This window comes from Marmota monax, unplaced genomic scaffold, assembly GCF_021218885.2.
Source record: "Marmota monax isolate L192 unplaced genomic scaffold, Marmota_monax_Labrador192_F-V1.1 WCK01_AAM20220418_F8-fsc00219, whole genome shotgun sequence".
Lineage (NCBI taxonomy): Eukaryota > Metazoa > Chordata > Mammalia > Rodentia > Sciuridae > Marmota > Marmota monax.
This window is the reverse complement of record NW_026692081.1, coordinates 1,938,253-1,963,935: the sequence shown is the minus strand read 5'-3', so window position 1 is coordinate 1,963,935 and position 25,683 is coordinate 1,938,253. Positions and strand designations below refer to the sequence as shown.

At 40.2% G+C, this 25,683-nt stretch overlaps 1 protein-coding gene across 2 annotated transcripts in view; it reads right to left on the bottom strand.

Moving 5' to 3' along the window:
- The window catches only part of Egfr (epidermal growth factor receptor), a 203,309-nt gene that overhangs the window by 27,246 nt on the left and 150,380 nt on the right, over window positions 1-25,683 (bottom strand). For both annotated transcript variants that reach the window (XM_046460342.2, XM_046460349.2), the window contains exons 15-20: window positions 24,358-24,515; window positions 18,609-18,647; window positions 9,447-9,588; window positions 8,088-8,210; window positions 7,354-7,452; window positions 1,506-1,691 (exon numbers count right to left, since the gene is read on the bottom strand). In XM_046460342.2, coding sequence (XP_046316298.1) covers window positions 1,506-1,691; window positions 7,354-7,452; window positions 8,088-8,210; window positions 9,447-9,588; window positions 18,609-18,647; window positions 24,358-24,515 — 747 coding nt within the window. The remainder of the gene's footprint in view (window positions 1-1,505; window positions 1,692-7,353; window positions 7,453-8,087; window positions 8,211-9,446; window positions 9,589-18,608; window positions 18,648-24,357; window positions 24,516-25,683) is intronic.

Here is a 25,683-nt window from a genome sequence, read left to right as displayed (position 1 = left end):
CCCAGCAACCCTACTCCTGGACTATTGTCTAATAAGGATGATATAACTCCTCTGTGACTTTGAAAATGACAATGGCAAAAACACTTGATGATCTTGGTCATAGAGGACCAAGTATTTCTCACTTCCCTGGCACACTGGGAGCCTGTTGGGGCTGTGGCTGAGAATCACCACCCCACAGTATAGGAACAAAGAAGGATGTACTGCTGTCTGGCTATCCTGGGTGGAAGCCTCCCATTTCCCCAGCACAGCCCAGAGCCTCAGTTCCAGGAGGGAGCCAGCCTCACCCTGTGCCAGTCTTGTGGTATTATGGGCAGCTGCCAGAAAAGGTGTTCCCAGAATGTGCTTTTGTTTGTTTTGTGTTATTTTTTTTACAACTGCTGAGAATTGGGTGAGGCAAGTTCAGGGCACTCTCACAAGTAAGCTGGCAGGAACAACTGCTACCACTGACCAGGGGCGCTGTGAGAAATAGCCCTGGCCTGGTGACACACCGTACCCCTGTTCAGGGGTCCCTGACAATTCCCTAAACACCCTGCCCTGCTGTCTGTGGGAGGTAGGGGTATGTCACATACTCAGGGACAGGCCCTGCCCACAAATTCTTTAAATTCATTTGTGTAAAATGTACATCCATTATCATTAAAAAATAGTATTTAGCACTTTGGGTGCAAGTAACTTTTGTAGGGCTGAGATGGAGATGAGAGAAGTTTGAGATAAAATTAGGAGTCCTTTGGTGAACTGTGAACAGCTCAATACCTGGCTTATTGCCTGACCACAGCAAATAGGTAGGGCCACGTGGCCACTGTGTGCTTTCACATCCCCTCTGTGACTTTGCAGCAAGCCTGTCAATAGGAGGACATTGAAGGAGCCTATTCCATGTAGTAGGAGGACCTGCTCTCTTCCACCAGCCTCCTCAGATTTGTAAATCAGGCCTTGTGCCATAACACTTGCCCTGCCCACACAGATACACCAGCGTTCCAAGTCCTCCTTCTGGCCTCAGCCTGGTTTACTTACCTCGTTATCAAATCCTGACAGAGGAAAGCCACACTCTTCTACTACAAAGCACCACGGTGTTCACCAAAAAGAGCTCCAGAAAAATAAGGACAAAAACACCAAACATATTGAACACTCAATGGAGAAACTGTTCACATGTGGAGGACTAGATTTCCAACATGCAGGTGGCAATGGCACTGATTCAGTGTACAAGCCAATCCATTAAATTTAATCTAAGATAAAGAAAAACCTGCAAGTGCACACACATACACATATCCTCTTGGCTCAGTTATCCCAGGATGGCAGAATAAATACCTCATTTTTCAGTATCCTTATTTCCCCACTTGCTGTTTTCCTTGGGTGCTTTTACTAATGATCATCATTCCTCCTGAAAAATGAGAGTAGTGTGCAACAAGCTGAGACAGCTGCACTTCTTGTTTAATAGAAACATTTGCCCTCCTTTTCAAAGGTAGACAGACACCTGCTCTATGTGTTCTCAGGGCTCCTTCTGCATTTACCTTTGCAATCTGCACACACCAGTTGAGTAGGTACTGGGAACCGATGTTGTCCTTGTGTTCTCGGACATAGTCCAGGAGGCAACCAAAGGGCATGAGCTGAGTGATAAGCTGGACGGTGGAGGTCAGACAGATACCCAAGAGGCGGCACACATGAGGATTGTCCACACTGGCCATCACATAGGCTTCCTGTAAGGGAACAAGAGAGGATGGCATCAGAAAGGTTCCCTAACAGTGACTAAAGGAAGAGACACATGGATCCTTTTTTCCATGTAAAAAAAAAAAGCATGAGCATGATTTTCAAAATATGTACTGTTGTAAGGGACATTTTTTAAGAGCTGTGAAACGACAAGACACTTTGTGGGAGATGGACCCTCTTGTGTGTATCTAGGGATTCCACTTGACAGAGAAACCCAGGTAACAATTCCCATTGGCAAAACATTGGTTGAACAAGGGACCTGGGTCACTCTAATGTCCCCATGTTTGGGAACTGCTGTAATCTTCCTTAGGAAGATTCTGACTCAAAGATAAAGATGCTGTCAGGGCCTGAGTTTTGGGACCAGGACACTGTGGACAATGACTTGCTCACGTTATCAGAAGCTCTCACCATAGGCACTACTGAGACATGATGGTAAGCATGTTCAGGAAAGTCATTGACGCAGCAACCAGCCAGCAAGAAAAGCCCACTCTTTTCAACAGAACAAACTTGGCCCTGACTGAGCAATGGGAGGGTATTTGGGATAGAAACACTGCCTACAGCACTTCTCCAAAGAGTACTTGGAAAACATCTTTTTGTGTACCAGCTCCAGCCTCTGAAACGGACATTCAATCTATGATGACTATAGATTCTATTGGCTGCTCAAGATCCAACTCTGAAGAACGTGGTCTGTATTGTCTTGCCCTAGTCTCCTGATGGGAAAAACATGCTGCTCTGCATAATGCATCCGTTCCTGCCCCATTCATTTAGGCTGACTGCCAAGGCAGGAGACTTTGACAGATCCATGAATATAGACTTTATTTTAACCCTTCTGCTATTCTTAGGCTGAGAAAGCTTCATTTATTTGCAATCATGTGCACAATGGGATCCTTTCTTGTGTCTAACTGAGAACTAGGGAATCCTCAATTTCCACCCATAAATTCTCTTTCCCTTTAAAATACAAATGGTGGTGACCTTTTATTTGGATGTGAAAGAGACAACATGAACTACAAGAGAATGAGATCAGAGGTTCCTTTCCACATTTCAGCAACTGCTGTGTTTAGAGTGTAGCCCAAGAGACAAGGTGAGGCCAGGGATGCTCAGGTATGTGGCATAAACTGGGCAAGGAGGCTGGAACATAGGGTTGAAGACAGAAGACAGTCATGGTGAGGATGGTAGAGAGAGGGCATATGTGTGTATATTTGTGTGCAAATTTAGATTTATTTATTATATATGTGTGTGTATGAAAATATGTATGTCTATATGTCTATCTATCTATCTATACTTTGTGGTACTAGGGATGAAACCTAGGGGCATGCATATGCTAGGTACATGCTCAATCACTGAGCTACATATCCACAGCCCCTGTATATGTATTTAAACACAAATATGATCACAGCACTTTTCTTGCCTTGAACCCTTCCCTGGGTCCTCACCATTCTTGGAAACTCTTGCTGCCTGCTCTCCCCTCAGGCCTCTTCCACTGGAGAGCCTCTGTCCCCAAAGGCCCTCCTGATCTTCTCAGGAGTCTCAGTGACTCCCCATTAAAACTTCCCTGGCATCTTGCAGGTTTTTTTTTTTTTTTTTCTTCAGGAAAGCAGTCCCAGCATTGCCTGAGAACTTGTAAGAGGTAAATTCTTGCAGCTCCCCTTAGGCCTAGAAGTGAGATGCCATTTCTTTGAATAAGCCCTTGGGAGATTCTTGATGAAGCTGCAGAGCCACTGCTTTGGAGCACACATCTTAATCTATACTTATCTGTGTAATTTAAAACAGGTCCTTCCCCCACCAAGTTTTCAAGAGATGGACTACATTCTCATACTTAGCAGCATATGCTTAGAGTATAGCTGGCACTCGATAGTACTAGATCACACCAGCAAATGTTTCCTTATTTGTCGCCTCAAAACCCATCCCCTAACAAATAGGAGACACTTTCTTGATTGTTTATGGTCTCTATTTTCAAGCAGGATATGCATTTTTCTATTATAAACATAATTTAATTTTTAAGCAGGATATGAATCTTTTCTATTATAAAAACAATATTACAACATTAAAGAGCAGAGTAGATATTTAATACCTGTTGACTCTGGGGTCATTGAAAATATCCTTAATCTTGAAAAAATGCTTGCAAAAGTCAGAGAATTGAATGGGGCCAGCAAGTGCATTGTGTTTGAGGTCAATATTGTCAGAAGAGACTGAGGCCTAGGGAAATGAATGGCCAACCTGAGGGTATACTACTTCTTAGTGTCAGGAATGGGCCCACATCTGGGTCTCCTAACCCCTGGGCCAGTGGGCTTCTCTCCATGGTCCACCTGCTCAGCACATGTGTAGCACCAGGTGCTCCTAGGGCCTCTCTTTGCATGTGGAAGCAAATGATGATGTCTTTCAGGTGCTCTGTTTTATGGGCTGCCTGAAAGCTTTAGGTGGCACACGTGTGTGCACACACACATGTAAAACCCATATATAAATCTGTTTTGCATTCCTTTTCCATTGCCTACCCTAAATTTAAACTGGAAAGTCTATGGAAAAATTAATAAGCCATGGGATTGACATAAAAGCACAAATCACATCTCTCCCCGGAGTCTGGGAAGCTTTACAACCATAACACCAAAGAAATCCTCTGGAGGTTCCTATTTTCTCAAGATCTGGTTGAGATTTGAGTACATATTGTATTTATTTTAAAGGGGAGAAAAATCTGCAAAATGGAGCACTCTCAGCAGCCCATCTGTTGTGGGCCAGCAAGGGGCTGATCTGGAACCAGGAACTGGGAACAGAGCAGGGGGCATGGGTGTCAGGCCACACAGAGTTTGGAGGCTTGCCAGGTCCTGGTCCTACTAAAACCTGATAGACCAACAGAGCTGAGTCGTCACTTCCTGCCCCGCCTCCCCAGGGCACAATGGGAACACTGTTGTTGTGGGCCCCCCCGCTCAGCATGTGCAGAAGTTAAAGTGAGCTTTGTTCTTTACTGTTTATCTTGGAAATCGTGAAGGTGCACCGTGACCTACACCAAGTATGCTTGGTATTCCACAACAATCTCAGCACAAGCCACCCAGGCAGGCAGAGCTCACACTTGGAGACCCTGGTGGCTGCTGTCCAAGTCCTACCACTGGGTTGTCCCTGAGGTTTTGGTGACCTTAAGAATCTATTATGTTTGTCCTTATTGCTGGCAATGATTATTGGGCCTTCTTTGCTGCCTATCAACATTTATTTTTCTTTTTTCTTTTTTTGGCAGCAGGGATTGAACTCAGGGGTACATTTTAACAACTGAGCCACATCCCAAGCCCTTGTAATTTTTTACTTTGAGATGGGGTCTTGCCATGTTGCTCAGTGCCTAAGTTGCTGAGGCTGGCTTTGAACTCATGATCCTCTTGCCTCAGCCCCTTCCCCACCCCCACCCCCCACCCCCCCGTTGCTGGGTTACAGGTGTGTACCACTACACCTGGCTCTCCTTCATTTTTGAACTGTTTTACGTTATGAATAAGGAAAAGAATTCCACTAGATTCTAAACTCCTAAGAAGAGGTCTATGTCTAATCTTATGAGTGAAGAATAGGGGTCCCCCCATATTTAAAAACTTTCACAGTTAATTAAGCCACTGACAGCCATGTAAAACAGTGGCTGTGGCCCATGGTGGACCACAGATTACTGGGTCTTTGGAACCATGTATGAGTACAGCCAGTATTTAAAAATAAAAAATACTTGGCCCATGGGCTATCCTGTCACAGAATTAATGTGCTATTTAGCACACTGTTGAAATTGGCCTTAGCATCTCTGGCTTTGTTTCTTTTAGCAGAAATCACCTCCTTCAATGTTCCTGATTTCCAGAGGGTGCTTTCCAGCACCAGCACATGACTCCACACTGCCAGGAAAATGTGGGAGCGCCCAGGAGATTGAGCCTTAGGACAAGCAAATGAGAAAGCCTCAAGTTTATCATCCAGTGCCATAGTCATAACATCTGATATTTGAAGAGAAGACCAAAGATGACGAGAATGAAAAAACAAAGTGGGGGAAGGAAATAAAAATAATGGGGGGGGGGAGGAGACCAGGTGAAAGGATGAGCATGAGGCAAAATAGGACCTTCAGATATCAGGTGCACCGAATTTTTAAACCTTTCCTTTATCCCTCATCTACCCCATCTCCACCCACAGAAACACAGATTTCCTTCATTAAAAGGACCTGGGAGAAGGGAGAGAATTTTCAGTGAAAACTACTTCCTTCCCAAAGCATAGCTATTGTTTAGAATACTTTTGAGCTTTCCTTATTCTACCTTATAAATATTGTTGAAATATATGTTCTGGGTTGTTTATTAGAATGTCTTGAATGAGCAGAAAATTAATAAAGGAAGCAAATTTGGCAAAAGGTACTCTTTTTAACAGTAGAGGTTAAGGGTTAGAGGTTTTAAGTGAAAAGACTTCACAAATCCTTGTCTGCTTATTCTTTTTTTGTGGTTAACAAAACTTGACATCACATTAACAGGACTCGACACTGATTTGTAAACCATTAAAATGAAAGATAATTTTGCTTGATAAGTTTGTCATCCACATGTAAGATTTTCTATTACATTGTATTAATATATCATCTTTCATTTAGGAGTGTACCAATGTGGCATTTCCCCACTAGAAAAAAAGGAGAGAAAGCTGCCCAGAGAAACTTAAAGGGCAGAGGGTTTTGCCATTGGAAAATGCATCACATCTAAGCACAATTTTAAAAGGCTTATTTGCCTCACTTATTATAGATCTGTAAGTTGAAGATAATACTATATGGCTTTTGTCTTCTGCTGTAAGATCGCTAAATTGTCTAAATTTCTGCGGCAAGAGGCAGACATTTTTCCTTTTCTTTGACTCTGTTTTCCAACCTACTGGGTAGGCCCTCCATATCTCCTATTTCACGTGCTGTGTGTGTGTCTCAGAACAAGAGCAGGAGCTTCCAATAACTCATAATAAGCCAGGCCAATACTGAAAAGGGCTCTGTCCTACTTCAGGCTGACCCCTTTCAGCTAGCCTCTTCCTTGTGAGAAAGTACAGAATGTGGTCAACAGTTCATGAAGAAGGAATTATATTGTGAATCTTAGGCACCATCAATAAAAGCCATTTTAAAGATAAGATACTTCAGAAAAGCAAACTGAACATGAGTTTCAGAGTCAGAAATCATGAAGGTTTGGGGTTGAGATTGTAGCTCAGGGGCAGAATGCTTGCCTAGCATGTGTGAGGCATTGGGTTCAATCCTCAGCACCACATAAAAATAAACAAAATAAGGATATTGTGTCCATCTACAACTAAAGAATATATTTTAAAAAATCATGAAGGGTTTTATGCCTATCCCAGCCATTAGAAGCTGGGTGAGTTTCTTTATAGCACCATTTTTTTTTTTATCCAAAAAATATTGAACATAATACCTATGTCATAGGCTCATCATGAGTATTTACTATGATAATGTATGTAAAGAAACTAGTATCAACAGGCTCCTGAGATTCCAAGCCATCTCTGGATAACATAATGGAAGAATCTTTTCCATAAGAGGAGGGAAATAAATGCACTATGGCTAGGAGGAAAAAGATACGAAAGTAAACACTTAGAATAAAGCAACCTGATGCTGACACCAGAAAAGGCGGCTTCTGATGTCCATCCTGTGGACAACTAGAGAACAAAGCAGATACTTACGTCAAGAATTTCCTTGTTGGCTTTTGGAGATGTGGCTTCTCTTAATTCTTTGATTGCTACCGGAATTTTAACTTTCTCACCTTCTGGAATCCAGAGTCCCTGAGATCAAGAGAAGACATTAATTGGTGATTATCACACTGTGTAATATGTTGTCTTGTGTGCTAGATGGATTTTATTAGTGACAATCCTAAGTGGAGCCACAGCTCTGCACTGCAAGGCCAACTGTGACCTCTAAGCATCTCTTTAGCTATCAGATGCATGAATCAGAGTACAAAATCTGCTTGGGCCAGTTGTGAAGTCAGTGTGGATCACTTAGTCCAGAATTCTAAGATGCTTTGAATCTAGGCCTAACTAAAACCAGATTTTAAGCAAACAGGAAAAGGAATGAAGCATATTAGGAAGATCCTGTTCTGACCTGGGCTTTATTTTGATGTTTAATGCAATGACAGGCAGCTCCCCTTCTGTATTCACCTGCTACGGCCTCCTGCCTGTGCCACACTCCCCTCGAAAGGTCAATACCATCTTTAACAATGCTTTTGGCCCCCAAAGACCACTTATTTGCATTGTGGCTATAAAAGATTTCCTCTCAATGGCTTGGAAAAACATTGGAGTTTCCCAAGCCCTCAGCCAATCAAAGAGAAGAGATGATGAAAATCAGTGACACACTGAGGACTTGTCACTGACTGGGTCATGGTGAGCCCCGGGGTTTTACTTCTCCCCATGGTTGTTATTACCTTATACACAGTGCCGAATGCTCCTGAGCCCAGCACTTTTATCTTTTTGAATTCTGTTTCCTTTAAGATCCTCAGGAGAGCTTGGTTGGGGGCTTCTCCACTGGGCGTCAGAGGCTCCACAAGCTGTGAAAGAGAAGGGAACAGATCTAAGATGCTAGTTCAAGGCACACCAACAGCAATGTGGGTGCTAGATGGGTCCAGAGCAGGAGCAGCCAGAATCCAAAAACACGTGGTCACCTTTTAGTACAGAGCACTCACCCTGCTTGTTCAAAAGGACAAATGGACACTTTCTTTAAAGAACTTGATAAAACACCATAGGAACAGAGCTTCTCTGATATATCCACATTCAACAAATGCAATTTCTATTTCTGTTTTCACACCAACTAGATAGACTGAAAAACTGGCGAGGAAAATTTGTATATGGTGGTCATTTTTGTCATTTGTGGGTCCCCAACACAAAATACCATTATGCTTATGAGGGGAACTGGCTTTTACTACAGTGCTGGACACAGATGCCAGCTTCAGGCTGTGTGAAGGATCACACCAATCTCAAACAGAGCTTAAAGTAGCAGCCACTGGTGTGGATGGTGGCCTTTTCCAGAGTGGCATCTTATCTGACCACGGTGGCTTGTTTACAAGTAGTCATCTTTTGCCAAGCCTCCTCCTATATATATGCAGAGGTGCTGCATCTTGGGCCTCTACTCAGCTTTGTAAGCATTTCATAGGACTTAACCCAGAAATATTTACATTTCATTGTCTAGAGGTAACAAAATGTAACTGAGTAGAACTGGATACCTAAGATTTTTTTTTCTCATTCTTCCATTATAACAAATAATTCATAATAATATAATTATATATTTGCTGTTGTTTGGAGAAGTGTTTCCAAAGGTCCAGGTGTTGAAGGCTTGTTCTCTGGCCCATGGCACTGTTGGGAGGTGGTGAGACTTTTAGAAGATGAAGTTTAATGGGAGATCTATGTGTCACTGGGGGTATGTATTAGAAGAAGGAGACAGTGGGACCCTGGTCTCTTCTTTCTCTCCTTTTCACTTCCTGACACGAGGTGAGTGATTTTATTCTGCCACTTGCTTCTACCATGATGTGCTAACATAAGCCCAAAACAATGGGGCCAACTGATCATGGACTGAAAGCTCCACAAATGTGAGTCAAAATAAACCGTTTTTCTTTTTAAGTTGATTATCTCAGGTATTTGTTATAGTGATGGAAAACTGACTGAAACAACAACCAAAATACGAAATTGCAAGTTACAAGTTCTCAAACAAAGATTCTCTTTTCTCTCTAGAGCAGTGTTGGTTCCTAATGGTGCTTCTGGTCCCAAGGGAGCCAGGCTCCTGCACTCACCTCTCTCTCCTGCAGCAGTCGACGCAGCGTGCGCTTCCTGACAATGTGGCGCCTTCTCATGAAAAGGCCAATCCCAAGGGCCACTATCACCAGCAAGAAGAGGCCACCCACAATCCCAGTGGCAATGGATGGGATCTTGGGTCTGGAATGAAATGGAAAGACAAAAAAGGTTGAGGTTTGCTGAAATATCAATTATTGGCATTTTTCACATTTCCTGCACTTTTTGACACATTAACATCATTTTATATTTTCTCAGAAAGTGGGATACTATGTAGCTTCTAAAGGGAGAAAAGACACCTGACTGATTCCTAGGACAATATTTCCAACATTTTCAGCTTCTCTCTTCCCAGCCTAGCCCCCCATTTTTCACTTTGTAAACTGAGGTCTCATCTCTCCACATGGTGACAATTTTTTTAATCTACTGATTAAGAAAATACACAATATAAAAAATGAATCAGACTTTAATAATGATTTTTATATGAATCTGTATTTTGTTCTTTCCAAGAACATGCCAATTCAAGTGAAGATATTGTCTCCCGGCCAGGTTTGATGAAAGAACCTTCCAGGAACAATAAGATCCCTAAAGGGGTCCTTGGTTTTCAAGATGGGTCCCACAGCTATGTGAACTGCTCTATGAATATGCCTGATGAGGGTTGTAAAATGATAGGATTTAGACAAAAAAGCATCATTGTTACAGTGAGTGTTTTTATATAACCTCACACCCCAGTGCATTAACTCCTGTGTCTTACCAAGGTCATGCCTAATTTCAGAAAGAGGAAAAAAAATCAGAAGTTTGCTTTTTCGGCTCACTGGAGGAAGGACCATATATGAATTAATAATATAAATAGCTCTATCTGGAGTCTTTATCAAATGATTATTATTTTTTTGTGTGTGTGTGTATTGCTGGCATGAAAATTATTATTCTAATATGTCTATTCTAATAGAGTTCCTAGCAAATTGATTCTTATTTTTGGGTAGAGATGTTAATGAATAGCAAAGATTAATTAGCACTATCATTTGTCCATTAAAAAGATGCCAAAGTCCTTGCACATTTCTTGTAAGTGGGTCAAATGAATTTATAAAAATGATAGTTCACAGCATTTTTCTTTTTAGAAAGGGCAAAAGTCATCTCCTGCATTACATTCCAAATCCCAAATTAATAAAGTTTGAATTAATGAGTTTTTACTGTATTAAAGGTAACACTAGAAGACACAAGGAATAATTTGTTCCACAGTATGAGTTCCATGGGGGACCACAGTAGTAAGAGTGAGTGATTGAGAAGAGAAAAAAACTAAAAAGAGTATATATTGCTGGGTGCAGTGGCACATGCCTATAATTCAAGGTACTCTGGAGGCTGAAGCAGGAGGATCACAGTTTGAGGTCAGACTGGGCAACTCAGCAAGATCCTATCTCCAAATAAGAAGTAAAAAGTGCTGTGGGCTTAGCTCAGTGGTAGAGTGCACCTGGATTCAATTCCCAGAACCACACACCCACACAGATGTAAAATTACAAAAAATGGAATTGATTAGTTTCCAGGTGGCGTGGTGATAGAAAATCTCACTGAAGGACATGGAGAATAAACTCCAGGCACTCCCCTATCTACAGCTGTTCCCCTACCCACCTTCCTGCCACTAGTATGTAGGGACATGTCTTTGGTAAATTGGAGCTTTTCTCATTCAGAAGCTCAGGCCTCAGCAAGAGGGAAGGCAGGAAGAGAAAATGGGGAGAACACAAAAGGAACTTACACCTGACTTCCACCTGGCTAAACTGATGACCCCAGTACAACAGGCCCCAGGGAACTTCCCTACTTGCCCTCCTGTCCCACCCTACATGAGCCTGCCAAACCAACTCATCCCATGACCTGGCTCTGCTGAACCCTACAAAACTTGGGCCCTTGTAGACGGTCACCATTTTCTTTCCGGAAAAGGTGGCCCTCTGCTGCTTAATAAAAGCATCACTGATTTGTGGAGGACTGTTCCTGTTTCAGTTATTTTTGCTTTTGTTATGGTGCTGAAACCTAGAAATGGGAGTTTCAGGGGTTCTTTTTACCCCTCCTTATTCCAACAAACCTCCCTTTCCCTGCTGCCCCCTTCGCCTTTTCGCCCAACAGTCATATTAAATGGACGATGAGACCTGGGAAGTGACCATTGGCATTCCTGTGGTTCTCTGAGGTTGGGGAAGCCCCCAGCCATGGCTCATTTGGCTATGGCTGAATTCCCAGACTCCTCCTTCTAACCCTCCCCTCTCCAATCCCTCACTGTACCTATACCTCTTCCCTGTATTTAAGACCTTTGGATCAGAGGCCACTTTCTGCCATTTTGTTCCTGCATGCAACACTGGCCTTTTCATTCTTCAGAGAGGTAAGAGCCCCTCCAGTCTTTTGCAGAGGAACCCTCCCCCGGCCTTTTGGCTCATCTGGACCCCAGGGGTCCTCCACCATTGATATTGTAAAAAGGGACACCCTCTCATTCTCTGGTAGAACTGCTCTCCAATGACAGGAGACATCAAAGGATGCTTTGATCTCAATCCCCACCTAGGTCAAACCTCTCCTAATGGGGGCTAACCAGTCTGTCCCACAGGACTTCCCCTTAGATTGTCTTTTAAAAACCTCAAAATCCTCCACTTCCAATCTGACCTCAAAAGCAAATGCCTTATTAGCTGAATACCCAAATCTGGCCACAATTCAAATTAGACAACCTACATCAATGGCCCGAGTTCGGGAACTTTGATCAAAAAATTCTCCAAGATTTGGATAATTTCCTCCAATGAAATTTCCAAGATTTCTTTTACCTTCATTCTAGCCTTCATTATACCAGCCCTGCTCTACTCTAAAACTAATCCTCACTAACCCACAACTCTCTTCCTCATTCATAGCTCCCAAAATGGCAGGTGAACACTCTCCTTAAAGACGTCAGGGTCCCTCTGCTCCCTCATCCCACCCGCCCTCCTCAAAACCCACACCCAAACGCCCCCCCACCCCTTGCTATCACCTCCTCTTACACAATCTAAAAACTCTTCCAATGAAACACATGTCCCTTTCTGGGGGTTGGCAGGGGCTGAAGGGATTGTTCAAATTTATGTTCCCTTTTCTATGACTTTTTTTTTTTTTTTAATACATTCCAGCCTGGACCTGGTCTCAGCGCCAGGTCTTAAGCCTCCTGATAATTCCTTACTTGCTGGGATTGAACCCACAGTCTGGGATACCTGTCCACCCAAAATTGCTTAACACCATCCCTCTATTCAAATCCAACTAAAAGACACCCCCAAAACCTTGCCTGATTATCACCTGGGGAATAAAACTGATCTCAGGAGGAAACATAAATTATAGGACCACACCTTAAGAGACTGATTTTAAAAAGGAAAAATGGTTAAAATGCCTTAGGCATGAGGAGTAGCTCAACCAGCAGATTCCCTTGGCTCCTGCCAGATCTCTATCTCACCAAGGCTTGCATTGAAATGCAAATTGCAGAGGCCTGCTGATCTTACAGTATTTGAGATCAGAGGGTGAAAAAATATGCCTCTTAAAAAAAGAAAGAAAGAAAGAAATGATCAAGTCTTCTTTACCTTGAGAATCTTTACCTAATTTTTTAAGAGCTCTACCTTATTCTTTCAATGTCTGAATTCACTCTACTAAGTCAAAAGTAAACCCTGATCTGATAAAGATGTTCTGCATGCTCCTTTACTAATTACAGCCGTGCTGTTTTTTTTTTTTTTTTTTCTAGGACACTTGGTTTTTCTTTTTTTAGTACTATATTTTTGAGCTCATCGTTTTATGATGAATTCACATATGATTCTGTGTGCCTAAATTAATGTTTTTCTGATCATTATTATTTTATCCAACTATAGCAGTTCTTACACTCTGTTATTGTTCAGAGGCCAATCTTCAAGGGTTAGCTCTCATCTACACTGGGAAAATGTCCTTTTACAAGATCCTTAGTAGGACATAGACATGGTGATGCTGGGAATAAATCTAATAGAGGCTTTAAGGAACATCTGTAGCATTACAGTGGAGATCAACATACAAAAAGCTACAAGGTTTTTGTTTCTTGTTTGTTTTGCGTATGTGTACATACTTGTGTATTGTGTTGTTGTGTCTTCACATGGATTTGTATCCATATATCATGTACATGGTATCAAAATTGGCATATAAATGAACATTCATAAACAAATTTAAATAAAAAATGGATCCAAATACCTTTTAGTTCACATGATGTAAAAAAGTTCAATTTAAATCTGGGAAATAAATAAGAGTAAATATGTCTTTAAAATTACTAGCGCAAATGTTTTTCTAGGTGGTCAGACAATTAATAGATTGTTGGTTTCTACAAAATGTCTAGAATGTAATATCCATTGTTTCTAGAATTTTTCTTCAACAAGGAAGAAATGGCTAGTACTGTTAGCTACACTTGGTATCTTGGTATTTACAGTAAAAAATAAGTAAATTAGATTTGACATAAATGGTATTAATCATAAATGTGCTTATCAGAAACATCTGATTACTTTACAAAGTTAAAATGTTAACTGCTAAATATAAAATCAAGTACTCTTGACTTCTTGAATTAGTGTTTTCATAAATTGGTAAGTGAAAAAAGGTTTAAGATTGCTTTGTGTCTTCACTGAAGACAAGGTTACTAAGACTTAAGATTCTATCAGGTGTAATTTACATGCAAAATATAAGAGGTTTCAAATGGGCTTCAATGAAAGTACCATAAAAACAAAGTATTTCACCTTAATAAAGTGAAATAATTTGTCTAAATTCAGAAGTTTATATGGGTTGCTTTAGAGTGTGAATTAAGAAAAGGATCAACAGTGAGGAAAAAAACCAAGATGTTCTAGATAGAGAAATCTATTTTAGTATGAAAAGTGCAAGAAAAAAGAAATGTTTCTAGTGAAAAGTCTTTGTGTGGTAAAGTAAAAAGTTGTAAAATGTCTAAGAAAGTTGCAAAAGGGTTTGTGAAGGGCAAATTTCAATAGTGTGTGTTTAACTAAGTTGGTTAAATATAATTAACATAATTAGTTAAAGCTATTCAAGTTTTTTCTCTAAGGTAAAATATTAATATACTGGTATAAACCAAAATTTAGTCCTCCATGGGCTAAAGTAACAAAGATTTCTTAGAACATTAATTTGCTCTTATCAAGGTAATCGCTTGTGTTTGTTAAATTTTATTCTTTAAAGCAACTGGTCATAAAGGAATTAGAGTTTGTACAACTCTGGTTAAATAACAGATGTTATTTTAGAGTATCATATTACATTACAGATTCTGAATTTTTCTTTAAAAGCTAAACTTGGTTAATATAAAAACATCAGTATAATTGTGGTATTGTCGTATTCATATCTTCCAAGTATTCAAGTCTTTAAAGTATAAGGTTTAAAAGAGCATTTTACCAAGCTGGTATTCTTCAAACTAAAGTTTAAAGTAAAGGTTTGGGATTGTAAAATTATGTTTCTTGGTTCATAGATATGATACAAATTAAATACGTTTTTATTCTTGTAAATTTCATTTTGTAATTTCCTTGTAAACTTTAACTGTTACTGTTAGTGCCTTACAGAAGTACAACTTTAGATATAATAACCTGAGTTAATTTGAAGTAGTAGGCCATCATCTATAGACAGACACGATGTAAGGATAACTTCCAGTACTAATACTGACCCCAATTAAATAAAATAGGTAAATGACTGTAAAGTTATAGGCATTAAATTTTAAACCCAGTACTCTTACTTTAAGACTGGTGAAACTGGCTTGCTGGATGTTTAAGACCAAAGCTTAGAGATTAAAATTAAGGAAATTAAAGATCAAGAAAAAATAGCCAATATTTGGCTCTTGCCCTCTGAGTCAGCTTGAATCAAGGGAACAAAGAAACTTCTCTAAGGGCTTTGCAACTCTGGGTCACATGACCTCCCAATCAGGGTGATCCATGAGACCCTGGAGAACAGAAAGCTGACCAGTGCACATGCTGCAAAAGAGGAGGGTCATTGGAGAAGAGAGACATCCCTGATGCTTCCAAAGGAGGCCACATGGTCAGTAAGACTCTGACCCATCCTGGCAGATAGCCACTAAAAAAGCTAAAAGGCTGCTCTCAAGTTCCACAAGAATAAACTCCTGAGATAACTTAGCAGATTCTTAACAATAGACAGAAACAAGGTCGAATTGACCAGCTTGATCTTGAACACCTAGCAAAACCAGTTATAACCAAAGTACAGCCATACCAGCATTTAAAAGAAAGGACAATTTTTTTTTTTTTTTTGGCGGGAGGGTATTGGGGATTGAATTCAGGGGCACTCAATGGATCACTGAGCCACATCCCCAGCCCTATTTTGTATTTTATTTACAGCCAGGGTCTCACTCAGTTGCTTAGTGCCTTACTTTTGCTGATGCTGGCTTTGAACTTATGATCCTCCTGCCTCAGCCTCCCAGCCACTGGGATTACAGGCATGCACCACTACACCCAGCAAACAGTTCTTTTAACAGAAATTAAGATAGACACTTGTGTCAGCCCCGCAGTCCTGTTGCCCCCAAATTCTGAGGCATTTTTTTTCCTTTTCAAGGCTCATATTTACCCCTGCCTACCAAAAATTGGACTGGCCTCTGCACCTTAGTTTTTCTTACTCCTCAAACTGATGTTTTAGCTAACAACCAAAAGTTGCCTATCCTGATAATGTACACACCAGACACAAGAGAGCCCTTCAGTTTATTTCCTTACTCAAAGCCTGGAGATATCTGCCCAAATTGACACGGGAGCAGTGGGATTAGGAATGTCTATTCATTTCTTTAAAAAATGTCACAACAGGTTATTGAGGATATCCATCAGGTTGCCAATTCAGTACTGACTTTACAAAATCAATTGGATTCTTTGGTGTCTGTTGTCCTACAAAATTGTCCAGGACTAAATCTCTTTACTGTCAAACAAGGTGGCTTCTGTCTCTTCCTTGGGATGTTGCTTCAATATCAGTCAATCAGGACTGGTAAGGGATAAGGTTAAATAACTACAGGGCCAGTTGGAACAATGGAGGTGAGAACTGGCAGATTCCTGGTGGTCCTCATTGGGGGATCTAACATGGTGGATTTCTTGGTTATTCTCCCTTATATCTTCTTTAATATTCATCTTCCTCATAATAACCTTTCTTCCCTGTATCCTTAAATTCACACAGAGACAACTTCTTAGTAAAGGGACCTGTTTGGCTCCATCTGCTTCCCAGGGACACATTAATGCCATTATCCTGGGTTAGGGTTGTGGCTTAGAGGCAGAGTACTTGCCTGGCACATGTGAGGCACTGGGTTTGATCCTCAGCACCACATTAAAAAAAAAAACAAAAAAAAAAAACTATTTAAATAAAGATATTATATCCATCTCTCTCTATATATATTTTTTAAAAAGCCATTATACTCCTGCATTCACAATTGGATTCCTAGAAACCACCATGGGAAAAGATTGCCTGTGGTGACCCCAAAGCCTCTTCCATATACACCCTTCTTCAGCCCAACGCCAGAGGCTCGGCTCTATATCCTCTTCCAGTATCCTGAAAGGTAATTTTTCTTCTCAGCAGGAAGTAGCTAGATATGATGACATTGCCCCAACTAATCATACCTCTTTCAGAGTCTGGAATGAAGGACATGGAGAATAAACCCCAGGTACTCCCCTATCTACAGCTGTTCACCTACCCACCTTCCTGCCACTTGTGTGTAGGGAGATGTCTGTGGTAAATTGGGAGTTTTGGTCATTCAGAAGCTCAGGCTTCAGCTGGAGGGAAGGCAGGAAGGGAAAATGGGGAGAACACAAAAGGAACTTACACCTGACCCCCACCCGACTGACCTGATAATCCCAGTACAATAGGCCCCAGGGAACTTTCCTACTTGCCCTCCTGTCTCACCCTACATGAGCCTGCCAAACCAACTCATCCCATGACCTGGCTCTGCTGAACCCTATGTCTCAGAAATTGCCTTATTTCTCTTTAACGTTTCAACTGGTGGCAGAAGCCATCAGCTACAACCATCAGGTCTGGGGCAGACGAGTAGGCTGAAGTTGAAAAACATTTGTTACCAAAAGCTTGGTCCTTGTCCCCAGTGCCAATTCATGCCAATTTAGTAAGAGGATACAGTTTTGAGGAAAAGGAAAAAGGAGGTTTACTGCTTTGCTAGCAAAGGAGAAACACAGGGGACTCCAGTTCCAGAGGCTGTGATTCTGCCCATCAGAGAAAACAGGGGTTTTAAAGAAACTCTTCAAAGACTACATTCCAGGTGTGCCCTGACAGGAGGCCCCAAAGCCTGATTTGTTATGTTGAAATTCACTTGTTAATTTGGGAGATAGTCACTTCCTAGTTCTTCTAGTGACATCTCTTTGCTGTGGAGAACAGATAAAGTAATCTGGTTCCCTGCCTCTAGGTTAGGGAAGGGGAGAGGGAAAAGGAGAAAAAAAGCAGCAAGGGCTATATTCAAAGGGCAAAGTGGACCACTCTTACAGGGTCAGTAAGTGGAGGGATTTTGTCACATAATCAGAATGGCACCCATTCCTTGGGAGTTTGGCTAGAGTTTTCTCAGAAATGGCAAAAAGATGTTTTGTGCATGATTCCCCAACTCTTCACTAGACGATGCTGATTGATGATACCACTCTTTCCCAGTTAAGTCTGAACAGGAATTTGTGATTTTGTTTTCCTCAGTGCATCCAGCAATAATGGCAAACTGATCAGAATTGAAATGTCAAAGGAAGTCCATTTGTCATTGTTGGACAATGTGTTTTGAAAATAAATCAAAGAAAGAAAATTCCCTCCAAGCTGGATCTTTGTCATTTAATAGAAAAGTCATTTAAACACAGGTTTGTGATAATATTGATTTAGTGGGGAAAAAAATGAGTAGAAGCTAGGAGATAGTAAGATTAAGGAAAACTGGTGTAACTGCTGAAGCCAGAGAGAGGTATGCACAAAGAGGTGACTAGCCATGGGTACCAGTTCCTATGGAGAAGACCCTGGCCTAACCCTTCCTGCATCCCTTCCACTAAAGAACAAAGTTGATAGGGGACAGGAAGGTGGAATCAGCAAGGCAGTTTCTGCTGGGGACCTTGGGCTGGCTAAGGGAAGGCTTAAGAAACTGACAAGGCTCCCGGACAATCAGAAATGACTTTTGGTAATATTTGAGGCGGTCCATTGGATCCCAAACTGATACTTACCCATTTATTGTACACCCTTGAAGCCCTGGTCCAGCACATCTGTGGGCAATAAAAGACAAATACATTCTAACTCTTTGGCATTTGTTTTGTGGAGATTTTTAAAAAATTAACTTATAAGCAACCTGCAGCAAATTGCTCTCAAATCATTACATTGCATCTCAATATTGGGGTGGTGGTTACTAATTTATTTAGTATGTATTTGACTCATTTGTTCATCCATGAAGGAAATATTTATGAGTGTCTGCTTTGTGACGGGGAATTGAACAAAGCAGTCAGGTCATTATTGGAATATTTTCACATACAGTCCACTTTTGACACAGATCCAGCTATCTCATAGCTGGCGGTAGATGTTAAGATAGATAGGGGAGGGCAGGGAGCCAACATGAGACACATACACTGGGGCCATAATGAAGCAGGAATAGGGTGGCAGTGTGGAGTCTTTGCTGGCCTCCCAGGAAAGCTGAACTTTGAACAATCATCCAGCAGTGATGGAATGGAGCACAGGCTGCTCCTGAGATGGGAATCAGGTTACAGACAACATGTGAGAAAAGGAAGGAGCCCTAAAAAATTAAGGGAGACACTGGATAGGAGGTATAATAATAGAAACCTGGTAGTCCACATGAAGGAGAGGCAGAAAGGAATGCTGGAGGGACAGATAAGAAAAGGTATGAGTCTGAAAGGCAGGAAGATGACTGTGATGATCACAGACACAGAAAGCCAGGACAGGCACTGGCCCCACCCAGATCATTCAATTGAGTCATTCTCTATGCAGAGTACATACAGGACTGCGTTACAGATTACTCCTGAGCAGTGAGGGTCCCATTGTAGTGGAACAGATTACCATCATTATTTGATTATCACACTGTGGTTTATATATGTGAAGAGCACCAGGGAGACTTTTGGATATGAGTGAATAATGTCTCTAGACTGTTGTAAACACTTTCTATCCATATTCCTTAGGTGCCGGTAATTGGCTCTGATCTCCATACCCTACTCTTCTTGGTTTTAATGGCTGGGGCTCCTGCATTTTTCCTCAGTGTCAGGTACAACAGTCTTGCTTCTGCCACGCCTTCAAGATTTCACCCATAAATGAAACACACAGGTGTCTTCAGGCAGTGAAATATACAGGGAAGCCTCCTTATTTCCATCTATTACCTTCTGGGAACATTAAGATACTCAAAATAGAGAGCATTCTGTAATGAACCGGCCACTGATAAAAACAGGCCTTGTTCAAAATATCCTCCCACCCCCTTTGCCCACCACAATGTCTTTCAGCAGCTCTTAATTGTCAAATGTGATGTAGTGGGAACATTATGCTAAGCAAGGGCAGATTGAAATTGCAGTTTGGACAAGAGGCAGGGTCTTATGCAGCCTCTGAAAGTATACTGGAAAGAAACCACAGAGATTGCTAACAGGGAGCTACAACCAAGAAGCTCAGAGGGAAAGACCAGTTTACATTTGAAGGATAGAGTCAGGACAGGTACTGCGAGAGAGAAAGAAACACTTAATGGGGCTCAGTAATCATCTCAACTCATGAACCAGTGGAGTCTGATCCCTCACCATAGCCCAGGACCTTGAATGATCCTAAGAGCCACACCTTTCCAGCCATGGCAGGTGTGGCCACCCAGTGCATGGGTAGAAATCCTGGAAGCATATCCATTTGAGTGTCACAGATTAGGAGCTCTTTGGGAAAGCTGAATATACCATTTCTTGCCTTTTGATTCCTGATATGAAGTCAAAGAGGCCAGATTAGGTTATCATTATATTCTCTCAGAAAAATTATTCTCTGTCCTCCACTCAATTTTTTCTCTTTTTTTTTTTTGTAAGGAATTTACATTTAAATTAAATTACCATGTACCTTTTGTTGCATATGATTTAAAAGCAGGCAAATTTCATATTATCTAATTTAATTTATAAGGATAAAAATTTCAAATTTATGGGTGAAGCCTCGAATACCTTGCCACTTGGTATGAAAATGTGATTCCATTTAAAATGGATATGCTTCCAGTATTCCTATCTGTGCACTGGGTGGCCACACCTGCCATGGCTGGAAGGGTGTGGCTCTTGGGATCAGTCAAGGTCCTATGCTATGGTGAGGGATCAGACTCCACTGGTTCATGAGTTGAGATGATTACTGAGCCCCATTAAGTACTTCTTTCCCCATAAATATGGACAAAGCAATACCTCTTTCTGAGAACTTAGAGAAACACTGTGCTGATAAGTCTATGCACCTTATTAATATTCAGGAAAAGAAAGGTTTCCTTATTTTCCTTTACCCTCATCAACATTTCTCCATATTTTAGAAGTTACATCTATTTCTATCATGAAATTCCTATGTAATTAATGACTTTGAGAGAAAATACTGGTAGTAATAATAAGATCATTTAAAATTATATGTTCTCCCAACAAAAATGCCAAGAATCAGGAAAAAAATAGAAAAATATTAAAATAAATGATCATTAGTATTTAAAAGAAATTTTTGACTAAATTCCTTTTTTCTACATTTCAAAATCTGCTTATTCTTCTAGGTAAATGTACTGAAAAGTCCAACTCCTGAAGACTTTCTGGATCCCCACAAAGGGCAACAATTACACATTCATAGACAAAGAGACATATATATGCACTAATTTCTGAAACACAGAATAAAGGAGGAAGACACACATTTAATTAATATGTACAAATATACTAACAGTGCCTAAGAGTTCCTTTTTCTCCACATAATACACTAACATAGTTCTGTTGTAGAGAATCTGCTCCAAAATCGCTTATAAAAATAGATGGTGAAAAACAGCAAAGCATAATTTATTTTTTAAATGTTAAAATTATAAACATTAACATATTAATTTTTTAGATGAATGGATTTCATTGTAAGATTTCTATACTTAATATGCAGCATATTTTTATCATATCCACTCTCCATTCTACACTCTTTTTGCCCTCCCCTCTCCTTATGTTTCCCGAGTCCCCCCTTCCCCTTCGCTAATAGTCTCTCATCTACTTTTAGGTCATCATTGTTTTTTATGTTTTTGTTTTGTTTTATTTTTTAAGCTTCCACATATGAGAGAAAAATATGTGATGTTTGTTTTTCTGCATCTGGCTTATTTTGCTTAACACGATGGTCTTCAGTTCTGTTCATTTTCCTGCAAATCACATGGTTTTGTTGTTTTATACGGCTGAATAATATTCTATTGTGTGTGTGTATGTGTGTGTGTGTGTGTGTGTATCAATCACACTTTACTCATTTATCTGTTGAAGTGTACCAAGGTTGATTCCAAATCTTGGCAAGTATGAATAGTGCTACAATAGACATGGGTGTTAGGAATCTCTTCAGGATGCTGACTTTATTCCTTCTGGTATATATCCAGGAGTGGTATAGCTAGATTATATGGTAGCTCTCGTTTTATATTTTTGAGGAACCTCCATACTGTTTTCCATAGCAGCTCTACTAGTTTACATTCCCACTAACAGTATAGAAAGGTTCCTTTTTCTCCACATCATTAACAGTGTTTGTTATTTTTAATTTTTATAATAATAGCAGTTGTAACTAGGGTGAGATGGAATTTCAATGTAGTCTTGATTGAATTTCTCTAATGGCTAAAGATGTTGAGCATTTTTTTCCATGTTTATTGGCCATTTGTACTTCTTTATTTGAGAAGTGTCTGTTCAGATCATCCACCAGGTAATTGATTGTGTTGGGGTAATTATCGATCTTGTTGATCATTTTTGGAGTTCATTATATATTCCGGACATTAATATTCTGTCAGATAATAGCTGGCAAAGATATTTTCCCCATTCCATAGACTGTCTCTTCATTCTGTTAATTGCTTTCTTTGCTATGTAGAAGCTTTCTAATTTGATTTAATCCCATTTGTCAATTCTTGCTCTTATTTCCTCTTTGCCTGTACCTACATGCTAAAGTGTTGCCACTCTATTCTCTTCTAGCAATTTCAAAATTTCAACTCTTACATTAAGGTCTTTGATCCATTTGGAGTTGATTTTTGGACAGGGTGAGAGATAAGGATCTGGTTTTAATCTTCTACTTGTAGATTCTCAGTTTTCCCAGCACCATTTGTTAAAGAGGCTTTCTTTTATCCAACATAGGTTTTTAGCGACTTGTCAAGAATAACATGGCTGCAGATGTGGAAGTTTATTTCTGGATCCTCTGTTCTATTCCATGGGTCTACATGTCTGTTTTTATGGCAATACCATGCTGTTTTTATTTCTGTGGCTCTTGATATCTTTGAAAATCAGGTATTGAGATGCCTCCAGCATTGCTGTGTTTGCTCATGATTGCTTTGGCTATCTGGGGTCTTTTATGCAAAGCACAATTTATAATATGCTTTGCAGAGTTTACAAATTGGCCACTATAACCAGCATGCTGATATGGCAAAAGGGACAAAATATGAAGAGTATTAAATTGTGACCAAAGAGATATTTGGCAAAATTCAAAGTCCATTCCATAGTACTTCACTAGTTTAAAAAAATAGTTTAGGTGACTATTTCCTTAACAAGATAATTAGTATCTCAAATTAACAGCAGATGTTCTTAATATTGTGACACAACCATTCTCGTACTGTCAAATGTAAAACTCTGATGTTCACTTTCATTGTGTCAGATAGTATTCTGGAAATTCTGGCCCATGTAACACAATCTGAATTTTTTATTTATTTACTTATTTAGCAGTTGTGGGGATTGACCCCAGGGCCTCATGCATGTTAGACAAGCACTTTACCACTGAGCTACATCCCCAGTTCTACAATTTGAAACTTTTGAAAAAGAGATTAAAATATCATTGGGGGATGATATGATTGTGTTCCTAGAGAACTGACTACTCATCATAATTGTCTCAATCACAATCACTGCCATTGCTACTGTCATCAACATAGTTACCATCACTTCATTACCACCACCATCATCCATGCTACTATTCATTAATCGAGTGCTCACTGTGTTCTAGGCACTGTTTTAAGTACACTAGACATCTTAACTTATAATTACAAAAATTCTGTTAGGTATGTTGTGTTATTATTCCAATTTACAGATAAAGAGAGGCCCAGAGAATCTAAGACACCTGCCTAAGGGCACCCAACTAATACTGGATGGATCTAGAGAGAGAAAGAGGAATAGGGCCAAACAAGATTGAAGATTTTAAGAAATACAAGGAAACATGAAATGGTATAGATGGCAACTCAACTTCTTTTTGATTGCCAGATGTAGTTCAGTTTGATTGCCAAATTTATTATTCCAGTAAACAAGATACATACAATCAAAATATTTCTGCTGATTGCAGCAAAATTGGTAACAGCTTAATAATCGACTAGTTATAAGATAGTACTTGTAAGCAATATTCCAGACAATGTAATTGCAAAACACCAAAAAAAAAAAAAAAAAAAATCAATGCACACAGGGACCCTAGTAACCTAGAGAGAGGCAGAGGTGACAGCTGTTGAGAACTCAGCTCTTTCTACCTATCACTTAGTCTCTCTTGTTTGGACAGGAAGCACTGTGGAACAGAGTCTCCAAGTGACATCCTGAGAGACCAAGAGATATTCCTATCTGTATCAAGACCTACTCAATCATGCTGCTGCTTCTAAAATGGATATAAGACCAACACCTGTGTAATGGATTGATAGAAACCTCTATAATCCATGGCCAGGAGATTTGGGAGGTGTTTTCAACATATAAATTTGCAAGTTAGGAAACATTTTCTGATTCTACATTCTGTTATGGGCATCCAAGCCCCACTCACCCATAAGTGCAGTTTGGATGGCATAGGTGGCAGACACGGTTGGCATCTGCATACTTCCAGACCAGGGTGTTGTTTTCTCCCATGATTCCAGCTGGGCAGGTCTTGACACAGTGGGGGCCATCAATGTAGTGGGCACACTTTATGCAGTTGTCTGGTCCCTGCACCAAAGCACAGAAGAATATTTATGTATGTCTCTTTCTTTCTCAAAATGGGAATAACTTTTTACTTAAGATATTTAGTGTGAACCAAAATGATATATAGAAGTCTTCATATATCAGAAAACAAGTTCTGTAAATGCTCTTGCTTGATATGACCACACTGTAAAGTTCAGTGTAGTTTTCTGACTTCAAATGCACGTAACATACATAGACATAAAAGAAATGATATACTTTGTTGCATTTTACTTGACTCATCATAGGCATCTTTCCAGGTCAAAACCATCTTGATTTTTCTCTATGTTTGTTTATTTATTTTTGTGATGCTAGGGATAGAACCCAGGGCCTTCTTGCCCAGTTCTCCTCCCCTTCTTTCCCCTCACAGGATCTTGCTGTGTTGCCCAGGCTGGTTTTAAACTCCTGAGCTCCAGTATTCCTCCTGCCTTAGCTCCTGCTTGAGTTGGGTGTCTCACACTTCATAAGGCAATGAGAATGAGACAAAAGAAGGGTTTTCCTCTGGGCTTTTCTCTCTAATGTCCCAGTTTTTGTCCTCTAAAAGGCTGAGTGTACTTAGACCTAGAACAGCTGGAAGACTAAGTCAATATCACCAACCATTCTATTAGAATGATGAAAATTTAACTCAGCATCCTGTAAACCTATCAACCAATGGTTTACTTTGTAACCAGCCATGTTGACAGCCTAGATCTCTATCTAACACAGTCTTATTAACCTCTGCCTGATGCAGGGACAACTTTTGAAAAAATATTTTCATTTACTAAATTTAGATGTGGCTACTGAAGCTCAAAACCAAATATATATAATCAAGTATTAACAACATTGGGATATTTGGTATTAGAGGGACCTGATGTCTCATTTGTGAGCTTAAAAAGATTACTATTGAAGATGTAGATTTAAAACTGCAAGTTTTAAAAAGTTTTGCTATAAGTTTCTTTTAAGGTTCTTCAACTTAGTTAAACTGAATGTTAAAAAATAATTTTATGATATTTGGTTAAAATGAGAAAGAGATGAATTGCACATGTCAGAAATGGTGAAAAGTAGCCTGGCATGGTGGTGTACAGCTGTAATCCCAGTGACTTGTGGGGGCGGAGGCAGGAGGATCATAAGTTTGTAGTCAGCCTGGGCAACTTAGTGAGAAGCTATCCCCAAGTTA